The sequence below is a fragment of the Galdieria sulphuraria genome, assembly GCF_000341285.1.
Source record: "Galdieria sulphuraria unplaced genomic scaffold scaf_81, whole genome shotgun sequence".
NCBI lineage: Eukaryota > Rhodophyta > Bangiophyceae > Galdieriales > Galdieriaceae > Galdieria > Galdieria sulphuraria.
In genome coordinates this window covers 1-14533 of record NW_005178394.1, presented here as the reverse complement: position 1 = coordinate 14533, position 14533 = coordinate 1, and the positions used below count along the sequence as shown (strand labels likewise).

The following is a 14533-nucleotide window of genomic DNA, read 5'->3' as shown; positions in this document are numbered from 1 at the left end:
CGCGATAGCTGCGTTAGCTACTTCGTTTACTTGTTTCAGAAACTTGCCCGAGTGAGAACGCTTCGTTGGCGACTTCCCACCGTCGCTATTTTCATGCTGTGCGTTGTTTCCTCGTACTATTTCTTCATTCCTTAGTCTCGGTGATAATCTGGTGTTGACAGAAGAAGCCAAGGTGTCGCTTGCTGAACTACTCATCTCGTTTACGAGAAATGAGGATACACCAAATCTTGGCGCCATTTTTTGGGGAATTTCTATACACGTGCCAAAGAGTTATGAATTGCTATGATTGTGGATTTGCAGTTCCTTTGGCTTTGGAACTGTATCGAAAGTTGTTGACAAACGCAAGACATTTACCTGACCCTGTTGTACGCTCATATGTGTTTTATCAAACAAAGAGACTCTTTAGAGAGCGTCAATTCGAGTTTGGACGACAAAAACTGGTATGTTTCTTTTGTAAGCTTGTCTTCTCCTTGAATCTAATGGAAGGACCATCGAAGACGAACCATTTAAAACAAGGTGGATATGCGTTGCGTGTAGTCAGAAGAGCTGTTGGAGGAGATACCAAAGCATTTGGAAAATTAGTAGCCCTAGCTTACTGTATAAAGGGTAGTGGAAAGCACGACTTGGGCATTGAATGGGACAAGGATAACAAAAAGCGAAAGTCAAATAAGAAGAACCGCTAAAAGCCTTGCTAGTGCGCCCACTTTACTTCCCGAGCCACTTCAAAGAGTCATTGAAAAACAAGTTACTATCTTTCCCCGGTCTCTTAGACGTGTCTATCGTCAAGTTGTAGGATTCGATGACGTATTGGTAAGAATAAAAGTGAAAAATCAGTCAGACCAGGACATGACCAAATATGGAGATTACAAAGTTTCAAAGGTTGGAGAATTAGGAAGCCTACAAGTTTTTCAGGAAAACCGCCTTCCGGAACAATTTGTTTACGAAAGAACAGTCTATTATCATGGTAGAGAAAAAGTACAGCACTTTGCCAGTCAAAAGAAAAATATTCCTCCTTGGCTAGTTCCTTTTTTTGAACAATAAATAGAGAACATGAATATTGAGTAGAGAAGTTCAGCAATAGGGTTTAAAAGTATCTACTTTTTAAGCCTTCACGACCCCATTCACACTTCCAGTCACGTTCAGAAATCTGTTATAGTGGAAAAAAATAGGTTAGCATACCTGCACAACACAGCCTGCAATTTCTTTTCCATGCATATCATGAATAGCACGAGCAGCAACTTCATGAGATTTAAACTTCACGAAAGCATAAATTCTATCTTGTGCTGTCATTCGTGCTGCATCAGGTATCTTTACATCTTCTATATCTCCAAATCCTCGAAACGACTCTCGAATAGCGGCAACATCGATATCTGAGGGAAGTCCTCTAACATAAACACTGACGTTCAGAGGATCCGTCTGTTTCATGATAGTCTGTATATCTGGTTTGGGTGTAACTGTGGAAGATGAAAAGCTTCCGAATGTGGATACTCCCCGAGCAGCATTCTTTCCTCTGGCCCAATCTATTCTTAACGCACGACCAGATAAAATATATCCTGTCATTGTTTGCATTGCTAAATCTGCGTCCTTTTTTTCCCGAAAAGAAACAAAACCGTATCCAGCTGGAAGCCCTGTTTCTACATCTTTCGATATTTTTGCTCCAGCGACAGATGAAAATGAAGAAAAAGCTTTCATCAGCTTTTCTTCGTCCACATCTGGACCCAAGTTTCCAACGAATATCGTATGCATATTGGCCAAATCCTCATCCTGCAAGATTCTACCTGCGGCTCCTGCGCCTGCATGTGCCCAGTCTATCCTTATTTCTTGACCATAAACGCGTCTTCCGTGCATCAGTTCCATAGCACGGATTGCTGTTGGACGGTCATAAAAATCCACAAAACCAAATCCTAAGCTTCTCCCAGTATTTCTGTCTCCTACCACTTTAGCTAGCTTTACAGGACCAATCTTGCAAACAACAATTTATCAAAGATACAAAGAATATTGTCTGTAAAACCTACCAACTCAAAAATCTCTTGTAAGAGCTCCGTACAAACTCTAGGGTCCAAGTTGCCTACATAGAGACTCATACCACTAGGTTGATATATTCCACTTCCTCCTGACATAGTCGTTCTTTGGACAACGAGCACACAATCCTATTCGAAATGACGTATAACAAAGGATTATTGTTTGCTTCAAAATTCATTCTTGAAAATATTCATGGCTTTTGTGTTTCATCAAGCTGTGTTGAAATCTTGCCTTCATTGTTTCTTAAAAAGGAGAAGAACAGATATCCTAAACTGGAATCCCGACAGAGTTTCTATGTGTACAGCCTCGCAGCTCTGCAAGTTTTCTTCCCCTGTTTGCAGAACAAGACTGTTCTGTTGCAGCCTCCAGAAAACAAAGCAGAACAAGGAACGAGGCCAAATTCAAGCGTCGAAAAGAATGAAGTGTTCAAGAAGTGAGAATAGTTTGAATGCACAAAAGTTGTTTGAGACGCAACTGACACAGTCTTACAAACTGGTTCAAGTCTTGAAAAAGCCATTGGCCACCTTCGCTGCAAGGTCGAGTGGAAGAATTGGAGGGAGTCAGTTTTCTGATCCAAGAATGACCCCACCTCCTCGTTCTTATGAATACGGAGGTGGAGGTAGCGGAACGGGTTCTTTCTATTCTCCTTTTCCTGCAACCCCTATTAATATTTTTGGAGGGTTTTATTCTTCACCTTTTATTGCACATTTTGGCTTTGGTAACTTCATGATGTTTCTCACCACGGCAGGAACTATTTTTCCTAGAGAAACAGGAAATAGAAACTTTGGAATCTCAAAGTTAGGTTGTTACAAATGTCATCGCAGATTTTCAGTTGTATATGAAGCTGGCGCAAGGTCGGTCTCTTGTAAACACAACCAAAAGGGTCAGCAACTGTCTCATACCCAGCGTTCAAAACGAATCGGTGATTGGATCATTGTTCAGGAGAACGAAGACATTCGCTCCTTTGCTGAAAGGTTTCAAGTATCCCCAGAAGCTCTCAGAGTAGCCAATGGTTTGGAAACTTGTCAGGAGGAATTGAAGTAGGACAACTATAAACGATCAAAAGTGTATTACTGATGAACTCTAGGCAAGGAGAAATCATCTTTGTACCTTACGTTAACGTACAGAGAAAAATGGAATTGTCCAGGCAACTTCAATTGAGTTTAACTAAAACTCAAAGTGTAGACCTAGACAGAAAATACTCCGTTGTTTCGCAAGCAAGTAACGCGAGCATACCCAAAGGACGACTCAGCCTGTTTCCATTTATTTCAATAGTAGTTATTATGGCTTCACTTCTCTATTTTTTGTCAGAATATGGTACAGGAAGTCTTGCTATGATCTCCGGGTTGTTGAGAAAACGGGCATTGGGAGCTTTATCTTATCCACAACAATTCTTACAATTAAAAAAGTTGAAAGTCGAGGAAAATGAAGGAATGGAATGGATTCTGTGTACATTACGACAAAGAAGGNAGTATTTTTTCGGTTAAGCCACCTCACAACTCATGAGCACTTGTAAGGGAACTGGTTCCGGGAATGACAAGATATACTTTTGATTTGCCTTCAGCAAGAAGAACTCTTGGTTTGGAACTCGGACAAAGGGTAGAGTTTGAAGCAACTCTTTACGAGAAGGAACACGCTGTAATGGGCTCTTACCTACTTTGTACAGAACGAATGCAACACGGTAACTTTGATGTTGTCATTCCTACAACAGCAGATGCAGCAATATCTGGCTTTGATTTGTCTGGAAACAAAGACCCTCAATTTGCTGAGGCGTTGAATGCTCTACAAATTGGAGACAGTATTAGAATGAGACCTGGAGCAAAAATGTTGTATTACAGAGGACCAAAGTCTCCTGTGGACACTCTTTCTGTTGTTTGTGGTGGAGTGGGTGTTGCTCCAATATGCTCTTTGCTGTTAGACATTCTTTCTGACGTGGAAAGCGCTGTAACAAATGTCTTTCTTCTCGTGGTAAATGAACGCCCAGATGAATTTATCTTTTTAGATGAGTTGGAGTCTCTGGAAAAGCGTTTTCCACGTATTCTACGTCTAGCTTGCGTTTGGAAAAAAGTATGTAATGCAAGATTGTACAGAATGATTGCGTCGTTTCTAAGGTATTTGTACTAGGTGGAAGAAGAAAATTCTTGGGATGACCGAGAGAAATATCACTTCATAGAAAGAGCTGTTGCAAGTCACTGTCCAGTTTGGAAGGAGGGTACGATGTCATTGTTGTGCGGTTCTGAAAAATGGTTACTTCCACACGCGCTAAAGTCTTTTCGTCGCCTGGGATACTCAGAGGAAGTTACTGTCTGCCTATAATAGACCGCAATAAAGCAGCATCCATTTTAGAGATCATTGAATTTAAAATTGCAATGAAAAATGCCCACTTTCGCGCCTTGATCTAGTTCATGGATTGGGATATATTAACTCCGTCTCAACCGGCAAGGCTTTCGATAAACAGAAAGTCAGGTCGCTGGAACAATGAGGAAGGATGGAAAGCATATTTTCCTGAAGAAGCGGATACAGAGTTAATGGACTCAGACGCTCATAGAACAAAGGTCGAGGGACGAAAAACCATAGTAGAGACTTTCTATCAATTTTTTGAGAATGAAGGAATCGGATTGCTCCAAAAAGCAGTCGAAGGAAAAGTAAGTTCTTTACTCTTCCTTCATCTACTAACGTCTTGAAGAAAACTGGAACTTTCGTATCTTCGATATTCTTTGACTATCGAGCTTTTAAGGAATGCTGCCCAATATCAGACTTGGAGAATGCAATATGTAATATACCAGAAGAAACTATTCCGTGCCTAAGCCTTGCTGCTATAAGATTTCTAGAGCACTTATCGGACCAAATAGAACAACAAGGCATAAACGAAACTCTCGCTTTTCAATATTCTCACACATTTTTGGAGGTCCTCAAGTCTATACCTCCAGTAAATCCTGGCGCCAGACCGTGGGTCCGTTTCTACAATTTGGAGCATTTGACCCCTCTGAAGGACTTGAAAGCAGCATTTGTGGGAAAACTAGTGTCTGTCACGGGAACTGTCATCCGTGTCAGTAATATTCGACAGCAAGTTCTTGCGATGCCGTTCACTTGTTGTCGATGCGGAAATGAAATTATGAAATATCTCCCGGACTATAAATACTGTGTGCCTCACAAGTGCATATCTGATGCATGCAAATCGAAATCGTTCAAACCTGTTAGAAACAACGCACTCACAGTCGATTGGCAGAAAATCCGTATTCAGGTAGGACGCGAATTATTCAACTCTCCCTTTACTTAATTTCAGAAAGGAAGCGGGAAACGAGACTAAATCCAAAGAAGCTGGAAGAATGCCAAGAATGATAGATATAGAACTTACTGGAGATCTCATTGATAGCTGTCACCCTGGAGATGTTGTCTCAGTTTGTGGTGTTATAAAGGTTCTGCCAGTTTCAGGAGAGAATGGAAACAGAAATGAGCAGACTCAAAAAAGTTTGCACCATCTTTATATTGATGCTAATTCCGTCATAAAGGGATCAAAGGGTTTCTCAACTGAAGAAAACATAAATATGATGAAGCCTCTCAGGTTCCGCCGTGAAGACATAGCTGTCTTTAAGAAAATTGCTCAAGAGGACGATGCGTTTTCAATCATTGTGAAATCTTTGTGCCCTTCTATATATGGAAATGATATTATAAAAGCTGGTTTAACACTCATTCTCTTCGGTGGTCAGTCCAAGAAAGAGTCCAACTATCAGGACAACCAGCAGATTCGCTCCGATCTCCACTGCCTCCTAGTAGGTGATCCAGGTTTAGGAAAATCCCAAATGCTCAAATCTATCTGCGACTTGTCTCCAAGAGGGGTGTATGTTTCAGGAAACAGCAGTTCAGCCGCTGGATTAACTGTGACAGTTGTAAAAGAACAAGGATCCGGAGATTACTCCCTTGAAGCCGGTGCTTTGGTTCTAGGAGACCAGGTAACATTGCATTATTTTAATGATATGCTATCAAACTCAGCTTCTTAGGGAATTTGCTGCGTGGACGAGTTCGACAAGATGAGAAACGAACACCAAGCATTATTAGAAACTATGGAACAACAGAGAGTTTCAATAGCAAAGGCAGGAATTCTTTGCAGTTTATCAGCTCGGACAAGTGTTATCGCAGCTGCGAATCCCTGCAAGGGTCATTACGATAGCTCCAAAACTATTTCTGACAATCTAAGGATGTCTCCTCAGTTGCTTTCCCGCTTCGATCTCATCTTTTTAATGCTTGACAAGCCTCATGAGAGTAAAGATCGGCAACTTGCAGAATACGTGACTTCAATGCATTTAAAACTATCCCAGAAACCTTCGGACACAAGAAGAAGCTGTGGAGAAACAGGAAGCCAGTTGAAACTGACAAACTCAGAACTCAGTCTAACAACGCGACTCGAGAAGACAATACCAAAGGAAAAACTACTTCCTCATAGTATATTTCGGCGCTACGTTAGCTTTGCAAAAAGTACCATACAACCGGTAAATCACTACAATTTTGAGTGAAATTCTTCAACTGACTGTAGTTACAGCGGCTAAATAGCTCGGCAAAGAAAGTTCTTAAGGAACTTTACTTGGAGTTACGACGTCAAAACAAAAATGAAGCTGATTCTATTCCAGTTACAACACGGTTGTTGGAGAGTCTTGTCCGGTTAACGGAGGCTCGGGCAAGATCCGAACTACGTACCGAAGCAACAGAAGCTGATGCCAGGGTAAGCTATTTTAAAGTTCAAAGAAAAAGAACCAACTGTTTCTCAGGATGTTGAAGAAATTATCAGACATTCGATAATCATGACTCAGGGTCAAATGACGGCAAAACTGAAGGGACCTAAACGTGGTAGTCAAGCAACGCAATTTAAAAAGTTCCTTCGCATTTTACAGGCCGAGGCTTCTCGAACGACCAAGACTCTCTTTTCAAGCGAAGACCTCAAAGAAATCGGAAAGCGACTTTTCATTTCCAACGAACAAGTGAAAGAATTGGTGGAACGATTGAATTATGAGGGCTTCTTGATTCGAAAGCGTGACCAATGGAAGCTCATGACTTGTGATTTGTAAGATTCCACTCCGTCACGTAATAGTAGCAAACTTTATTTTTGATAGCTATGGCTCACTTCTGGAGACTTTCTAGAGGCATCTCGCGACGATTGTTTTCCAATCACAGGACTTTTTCTTCTGTTAGCGAAGAAGCTCGTGAGAGACTTGAATATGACTTGGTAATTGTTGGAGCCGGTCCTGCTGGTTTATCGGCAGCCATTCGTTTTAAACAAAAGTGCCAGGAAAGCGGAGTGGATCTTGGTGTGTGTATACTGGAAAAAGGTTCAGAAGTTGGAGCTCATATTCTTTCGGGAAACGTTTTTGAACCAAAGAGCTTGAAGGAATTGTTGCCTGATTATGAGAAACGCAATCCTCCCTTACACACATCTGCCAAAAAGGACGAATTTTACTTCTTGACTCAATCGAGAGCGTTCAGACTACCTACACCTCCGCAAATGCACAATAAGGGTAATTTTGTCATTTCACTTTCGGAGTTGACTCGTTGGTTAGCAACAGAAGCAGAGCAGTTGGGAGTTGAAATATATCCAGGGTTTGCAGCAAAGTCACCTGTTTATGACTCCAAGGGAAAAGTATGTGGAGTTGTTACAAACGACTTTGGCATCGCCAAAGATGGCAGCAAAAAGCCGAGTTTTCAACCTGGCGTCGAAGTCCGTGGAAAAGTGACACTGCTTGCGGAAGGATGTCGTGGTTCGATCTCTAAGGAAGTTATGAAACACTTCGACTTACAGTCCAATTGCGACCCCCAATCATATGCACTTGGTGTGAAGGAAGTTTGGAAAGTACCTGAGGAAAAGCATCAGGCTGGTCTAGTTGTCCATACTGTTGGTTGGCCGTTGGACAGTAGAACCTATGGAGGATCATTTATCTATCATATGTCTGATTCGCGCATAGCGCTAGGGTTAGTTATTTCATTAGATTATGAAAATCCTTATTTGTCCCCTTATCAAGAACTACAGAAATTTAAGACCCATCCCAAAATATCGAAGATGCTTGAGGGTGGTGAAGTTATTCAGTATGGAGCTCGATCACTGAATGAAGGCGGTTTTCAGTCCATTCCAAAGTTGGCATTTCCTGGCGGAGCATTGATTGGTTGTTCTGCTGGGTTTTTAAATGTACCGAAGATTAAGGGTACTCACACTGCGATGAAGAGTGGAATGCTTGCTGCAGAAAGTGCATTTGAATACTTGAATGGAAGCAAACAGTACTCAGAGGGTGAAGTAGAACTAGAAAATTATGAACGTGCTCTACGCAACTCTTGGGTTTATGATGAATTGTCTCGAGAAAGAAATATTCGACCTGGTTTTCGATGGGGTCTTATTGGAGGTTTAACCAACGCTGCAATAGAAACTTACATATTTCATGGGAAAAGTTTTTGGACTTTACATCTGCCACATGAAGCAAATGAGAGCTTAAAACCTGCATCTTCTTCCAAAAAGATCGTTTATCCGAAACCTGATGGGAAACTCACATTTGATATTTTGACATCTGTCGCGTTGAGTGGTACCAATCATGATCATGATCAACCTCCACATTTAAAAGTTAAAGATTCTAAAGTCGCAGAAGAAGTTAACTGGAAGCTCTATGCTGGTCCAGAAAGTAGATATTGTCCTGCAAGGGTTTACGAATATGTGGAAGACGATTCAGGACAGCCAAAATTACAGATCAATGCTCAAAACTGTTTACATTGCAAAGCATGTGATATTAAAGACCCAAAGCAAAATATACAATGGACTGTTCCAGAAGGTGGTGGAGGTCCAAAGTACACAGTTATGTGACAATTTTGGAAACTTTAAAATAAAAGGATTTAAGCTTATTTCTTAAAGTGATTGGTCATACTCTTGAGAATGCATAAACAAATGAGTGAGCTTGCGATAAAGTAACGTAGTTTATCATTGTAACAACGAATCAATTGGAGTCAAAAATGGTTATTCGATGCCTCATTTCCGATTGATTATATTTATAATTATCTGAGCGATGTTACCAAGGAAAAGTCAAAAGACTTCTCTCGACAACTCGAAAGTAATTTACAGTTCAAAGAGTTCAAAAGGCAATGGTTCCCAAAATTCCAAGGGACGCATATAGGGAGACATTTGAAATGTTCTACGTTGCTATCAGTATTCATATCTAAAGAATCCATTCTTTCATGCCTACCTTTGGGAATCCAAGCAGCTCAGCGTCCTATTTTCAGCATGTTTCGAAGTCAACGTTTTGAAAATAATGTCAACCAAGTCCTGCTTGGAAATGCTACCGTATCCCTTGGGTGATTCTGTTACTATTGCTTGACCCGTTTTCTACAAAAAGAAAAGTCATATAGAGCTCAACATAGACTTTTCAAGTTTGCATACCAAACGTTCTTCCAAAGGGCCGATTCGTAAAATAGTATGTACAATTCCTTTCCAGTGATTAGAAATGAAATAAACAGAATTCTTTCCATGCGCACCACTATTTCTAACTAAATGTTCCACATGCGTCTGTGTTTTCAACTGCTGTCTGATGACTGGTGCAATCTCGGAAGGAACTACACAAGCACTATCTCCAGCACCTATCGAACTCAACAGAATCAAACGCATCTGACAATTTCTATCCAAAAATTAGATAAGAGTGCGATGTAATAAAATAGACAATTCGTTCCATTACTTTGCTGCAGTAACCAAGTTGGAGATGTATTCTTCACAATTTTCAACAGAGTTACTCATTCCTGAATGCAAGTCTACAATAATATGTGTCAAATCTAACCAACGAAGACATCTTTCTATGGAGGGAATGTCACCAAGGTTAACAAAGAGTGACGAGTCCTTTCCAAATATGAAAAAAGAAGCGTCAGGTTTCTTGCATCTACAAAGACTTTGCTCATACCGTAGACGGTGTGTCTAAACAGAGTACTGAACCCTTCATACCAGTCCATAAGCACTAGACGTGTTTAGCATATTAAAGTTTCCTACCTTGTGCAGGAACATAAAACCAACTACTTTGTGGTCACCTACAACTGCTTCGTTAAATAAATTCAATTGATCTCCTGGTGGACTTGCAACCAAAGTACGGAGGTGACAAGATGTCCTACCAACATGAAACGTTGAAGCAAGTTTCTGAAAACAAGTTTCAATTGGCCTGCTATGATTGGAGTATCCAGAAAGGGTCCTTCCACCGAGTCGACTTGTATTATTGTGTATTTTATACTTGAGAGAAGGCTTTGCTCCAAAGCAACCAACGAAACAAGAAACTTCCCTATCACTCATAAGTATCTTATTACGTTTCAACGAAAATTTCTTTTCCAATGACGCAATGTGACTCATTCTTTTCATATTTTCCAATATTGTAAACTAAGCAATCCAATTCCTTCATGGCACTGTCATAGTAAGTAGATGCTGCCCCCACCGTCGTTGTTATTCAAAGGAAGTCATTCCAAGTTTCAACAAGAATATTGCAAACCATGTTCATAAAGAAAACTGAATCAATCCGTATGGGATACAAACCTCCCATTTGTGAAATAGTTCGCGTCTCATAAAAAATTCTGTTCTTATGTAGTCAAATACTTTATATCGTTCCTTTGTTTTGGCCTTTTTTTAAATCTCGTCTTGAAGTATTCTTTTACGTATATCGTTCATGTACTCTACCATAAAAATGGCATTGTGCAAAGATAAAAGTGTTAAAGCCATCGGTTCTCGTGCTTTCAATAGATGATGAAGATAAGCCAAAGTTACATCTTTCAAACCCCATTCAGGATCAGGAGGCTCAAACATGTTTTTATATTTTGACTGTGAGATATGCAAAACTCCTCGGCGAGTAAATAAATTTCCATGTCTTCCAACTCGAAAAGGGTAACAGGAATCCATTGTGTCCACTCCTAATGGAACAACACGTTCAATAGACTCCAAATCTGCAATTCCTAGCAGGTGATTAGGAAATGCAGTAGGTAGTCGAGGCATCACAAACTCTAAGAGTTGAAACAGTTCCTGACGATTCTTTCCAAGACTCCCTCCAATAGCAAATCCATCAAACGGTAAAGAACATAAAAAGTCAATACTTTTCTGGCGCAGTTCGGTATCTATTCCTCCATGAATTACGGCATACATTGCTTGATTCTGTACATTCCTTCGATGTTCTTGTAAGCTTCGTAGTTCCCAACGATGCGTCAAGTTCACAGATTCCTCCAATTGACTCCTTTCCATATGATAAGGAGGCAACTCATCTAAAGGAATGATGATATCTCCTTTCAAACTCTTTTGTATTTGAACAGAATATTCGGGAGTAAGAGTTACTTTTGAGCCATCTCTATAAGAACGAAATGTAGCACCTTCTTCGGTCACTGAAAGCAACAAACTCGTAAAATTCTTGTTCCCTCCACTTCTCGACTTCATATTCAACTCGTCATAAACCGAACCGTGAGAAAGTGAAAATACTTGAAATCCTCCACTGTCCGTAATAATGGCTCCTTTTCTATTCATAAACTTGTGTAACCCACCAGCTGCTTCAATAACACAAGGACCAGGATGCAATAGCAAGTGATATGTATTGCAAAACATCAACTGTTGTCCAGCTTCACTTACCAAACGATGGTCGACGTGTTTAAGTGCAGCGTTAGTGGCTACCGCTACATAAGCTGGTGTATCAACAATTCCATGAGGTGTGTAAATCCTGCCGACTCGAGCACGAGACTTGCTTGATTGATGAACAATTTCAAACCGAAAAAAGTTTTGAATCTCTTCTTTCTCTTCTACACGAAAAGCATCTTTACAAAGTTGTCTACTATTTGGCTGATAATTAAAATAATATGGGATATGCCGGTTACCTATCCAATGAGAACATCTTCTATTGGTTCCAAATAGCAGCCGTCGGAAGCGATGAACGGCAATCATCATCTGCGCAGACCAAGAGAAATGAATTGTTTTTTGTCTACATTAAGCCTTTTGGACGGTGGCTGGCCTTTGTCTCTTTTTTTCCAGTTTTACAAGTTCAGTCATTGACTCTTATTCTACCCCGGCATAGTATTTATTTAGCTTAGAGAATTGAATGCGTGTTCCTGAATTTTTCAATACCCCTCTAACTTGTGAAATATCCATGAATGGAACTTGTAAGAACACAGACCACTTGAGAGAAGAGAGAGTGGAAGATGTAGCCGGCGGTAAGTGCAACCAACGAACACTTCAAGTTGTCTAAAAGTATTTGTTGTGGTTATGTAGGATTATTAAAGGGCCATTTGGACCTTGTGGAGTCCACAGATTCGACCACAGAGAAGAGTTTTTCTGATAATCGCTCAGTTTCTTCTTCAGGCTCGAGTAATGTCCAGGATACAATAACAACCAACTTGGGGGAGTCATCCGACAGCTTTGAAAGGCACAAATCTCTTGTAAATGTTGCTCAAGTTTTGTTGGAGTCTATTGGTGAAGACGTTAACCGAGAAGGTTTGAGAAAGACACCCGAGCGATTTGCAAAAGCAATAGAGTTTTTGACGAGCGGTTATCAACAGAGCGTTGAAGAAGCAGTGAACGGTGCGTTGTTTGAAGAAGATGTTGACGCACAGGAACCAGTCACAGTAAGAGATATTGATGTTTTTTCTCTCTGTGAACATCATATGCTTCCATTTTTTGGCAAATGCACCGTTTCGTATGTTCCAAATAAGAAGGTCATTGGCCTTAGTAAATTAGGAAGAATTGTGGACATTTTAAGCAGACGTTTGCAAGTTCAAGAAAGATTGACCAAGCAAATTGCGGAAACAATTGAGAAAATTACGGAAGCACACGGAGTTGCAGTGGAAATGGAAGCAAGGTAAGTATGGAGTTGTCGTTATTTTGGAGTTTGAGTTGAATATACTGCACAGACACTTATGTATGGCGTGTCGAGGTGTACAAAAGAACAATGCAGTAACAATAACTCGTTCAATGAGAGGCGTGTTTAAGAATAATGCTATTTTGAGACAAGAATTTTTGAAAAAGTAAATGGTTTGGATTACTTGTATGAGATAGCTAGCACAGTTTATAATGAACTCCGAAAAGTTGCTTCATTCATTTGGATAAGTGTCCAATGCATTCTTCGACAACCAAAAACAACCATATCGAGCAGAAGATGGGAGAAACAAAAATGATGTTCTTCATAAAGGATATATATTTGTTGCAAGATGTGGTTCACATTTGGAAGAAGTATCGTCTAACTGCAATCACTACTCTGGTACAGGAAGAACAGGTCTTGGAAGACTNTCTTTCCGACAATAAAAGTACATATATGCTTGTCCTAAATACGGAGACTCTGCAATACTCACTTTCTCGTCNTTNAATAGTATCCAATGTGAACCAGCATGAGTATATGCGACATAATGTCCACTNCTGGTGGAAGAACCTAAATGGACTACAGCACCCAATAGCTGATAACTCGTCTCTTCTGAGGAAGGTGCCCAACAGGTACCACTCAAAGAGACTCGTTCGTCCATTTGTTGAGAACTGCCTTCNTCTGCTTCNTTCATATCNGGATGACTNAATAACCAATCCAATGCTCGTTCTACCGAAAAATCNCATTGAAGTAAAGCACGTTTTGCATCTTGTGCACGAAATCCCATGTTTACAAGGATCTCTACTTGTTCNTTCATTAGAGAAGAATCTCCAACAGGTGACTCNTCTTGTTTTTGACTCCCTGTCAACCAAGCTACAGCATCTTCCAAATTTGAACAACTNCTTTCCGTTAAGGCTCTCTCCACAGTCTCTTTGGGAAATCCTATCTGGATGAGTTGGTTCAAAAGTTCGATATTGACTTTCGAAGAAGGAAGTGCTATTTCNTCTTCTTTCGGTTGACAACCTTGTCCAGCAGTCTTCCAGTTGCTTAGGTTTATCTCCAAAGGAACGTCNATATTNTCTCTTAGTTTCACTGGCGTCCAACCTTCGCCAATTCCGAATCTTCTNACAGTAATAGGAAGAATGCATGGAAAAGTCTGTATCCTNTTGGACTTGCTGGCTTTCGCTCGTCTTGATGATGTTTCTGAACAGACTGGACAGTCNAATTCNACCCATTCTTCCCTNAATGCAGCTTCCAAACAGTCCTCCAACGTAACTTGAGCTGAACAAGTATCTTTCATGGCAGACTCNAGGGGCACATCTAAACCAGAACAAGACACTTCCAAGTATCTTACTCCTTTNCAACTNTCNCACTGCAGTCGTTGACACATATTGAATTTGAATGACTCTAAAAGATCGGGAATATAACGCTTGTAATATAGCGAACACCTTTGTAAAGTAACCAATAGAAATTGCAAGAATTCTGAGGCATCCTGTTGTCTCATGGAGGAGAATTCTGGATGACTGCGTGCTACAGCCTCTTTCACAAACTTGTTAAGATACCTTACAAGCTAAATAGCAAGTTCTTACTCTTTAACATTCTTGGCGCTATTCCTTTGGGCTGCATATCNCCATCNCTCTTCTTGACGAATCCATATTTNCCGCTNTACAAACCGTAACCCAACT

General features: G+C 40.5%; 8 protein-coding genes across 8 annotated transcripts; 4 read left to right on the top strand and 4 right to left on the bottom strand.

Annotated features, from left to right (window-relative positions):
• Nucleotides 1-842: 842 nt before the first annotated feature.
• Nucleotides 843-2153, bottom strand: Gasu_61210 (oligouridylate-binding protein, putative). Its single transcript, XM_005702705.1, has 3 exons — nt 2016-2153; nt 1180-1962; nt 843-1126 (listed from the first exon to the last, which is right to left on the bottom strand). The coding sequence occupies exons 1-3, from the start codon at nt 2118-2120 to the stop codon at nt 1085-1087; spliced, it is 930 nt and encodes a 309-aa protein (XP_005702762.1). The 5' UTR covers nt 2121-2153; the 3' UTR covers nt 843-1084.
• Nucleotides 2154-2293: 140 nt separating this feature from the next.
• On the top strand, nt 2294-4411 carry Gasu_61200 (cytochrome-b5 reductase). The gene is made up of 4 exons (XM_005702704.1): nt 2294-3062; nt 3110-3493; nt 3540-4089; nt 4147-4411. The coding sequence occupies exons 1-4, from the start codon at nt 2317-2319 to the stop codon at nt 4336-4338; spliced, it is 1872 nt and encodes a 623-aa protein (XP_005702761.1). The 5' UTR covers nt 2294-2316; the 3' UTR covers nt 4339-4411.
• Nucleotides 4412-4413: 2 nt separating this feature from the next.
• Gasu_61190 (minichromosome maintenance family (MCM)) lies at nt 4414-6578 on the top strand. Its single transcript, XM_005702703.1, has 4 exons — nt 4414-4667; nt 4709-5266; nt 5313-5975; nt 6024-6578. The coding sequence occupies exons 1-4, from the start codon at nt 4428-4430 to the stop codon at nt 6534-6536; spliced, it is 1974 nt and encodes a 657-aa protein (XP_005702760.1). The 5' UTR covers nt 4414-4427; the 3' UTR covers nt 6537-6578.
• Nucleotides 6579-7073: 495 nt separating this feature from the next.
• On the top strand, nt 7074-8899 carry Gasu_61180 (electron-transferring-flavoprotein dehydrogenase). The gene has a single exon (XM_005702702.1). It carries the CDS (start codon nt 7133-7135, stop codon nt 8858-8860), a length of 1728 nt encoding a protein of 575 aa, XP_005702759.1. The 5' UTR covers nt 7074-7132; the 3' UTR covers nt 8861-8899.
• Nucleotides 8900-8932: 33 nt separating this feature from the next.
• On the bottom strand, nt 8933-10443 carry Gasu_61170 (NAD-dependent epimerase/dehydratase). Its single transcript, XM_005702701.1, has 7 exons — nt 10028-10443; nt 9942-9974; nt 9723-9880; nt 9526-9665; nt 9431-9477; nt 9237-9376; nt 8933-9185 (listed from the first exon to the last, which is right to left on the bottom strand). The coding sequence occupies exons 1-7, from the start codon at nt 10385-10387 to the stop codon at nt 9110-9112; spliced, it is 954 nt and encodes a 317-aa protein (XP_005702758.1). The 5' UTR covers nt 10388-10443; the 3' UTR covers nt 8933-9109.
• Nucleotides 10444-10603: 160 nt separating this feature from the next.
• Nucleotides 10604-11943, bottom strand: Gasu_61160 (queuine tRNA-ribosyltransferase). The gene has a single exon (XM_005702700.1). It carries the CDS (start codon nt 11939-11941, stop codon nt 10649-10651), a length of 1293 nt encoding a protein of 430 aa, XP_005702757.1. The 5' UTR covers nt 11942-11943; the 3' UTR covers nt 10604-10648.
• A 10-nt stretch (nt 11944-11953) lies between these two features.
• Nucleotides 11954-13168, top strand: Gasu_61150 (GTP cyclohydrolase I). Its single transcript, XM_005702699.1, has 3 exons — nt 11954-12207; nt 12266-12851; nt 12904-13168. Exons 1-3 carry the CDS (start codon nt 12096-12098, stop codon nt 13019-13021), a joined length of 816 nt encoding a protein of 271 aa, XP_005702756.1. The 5' UTR covers nt 11954-12095; the 3' UTR covers nt 13022-13168.
• A 2-nt stretch (nt 13169-13170) lies between these two features.
• Gasu_61140 (ubiquitin carboxyl-terminal hydrolase 5/13) lies at nt 13171-14533 on the bottom strand (the record flags this gene model as incomplete). The annotated part of the gene is made up of 2 exons (XM_005702698.2): nt 13171-14387; nt 14438-14533. Coding segments are annotated over 2 exons (1241 nt in total), but the record flags the coding sequence as incomplete, so codon positions are not given.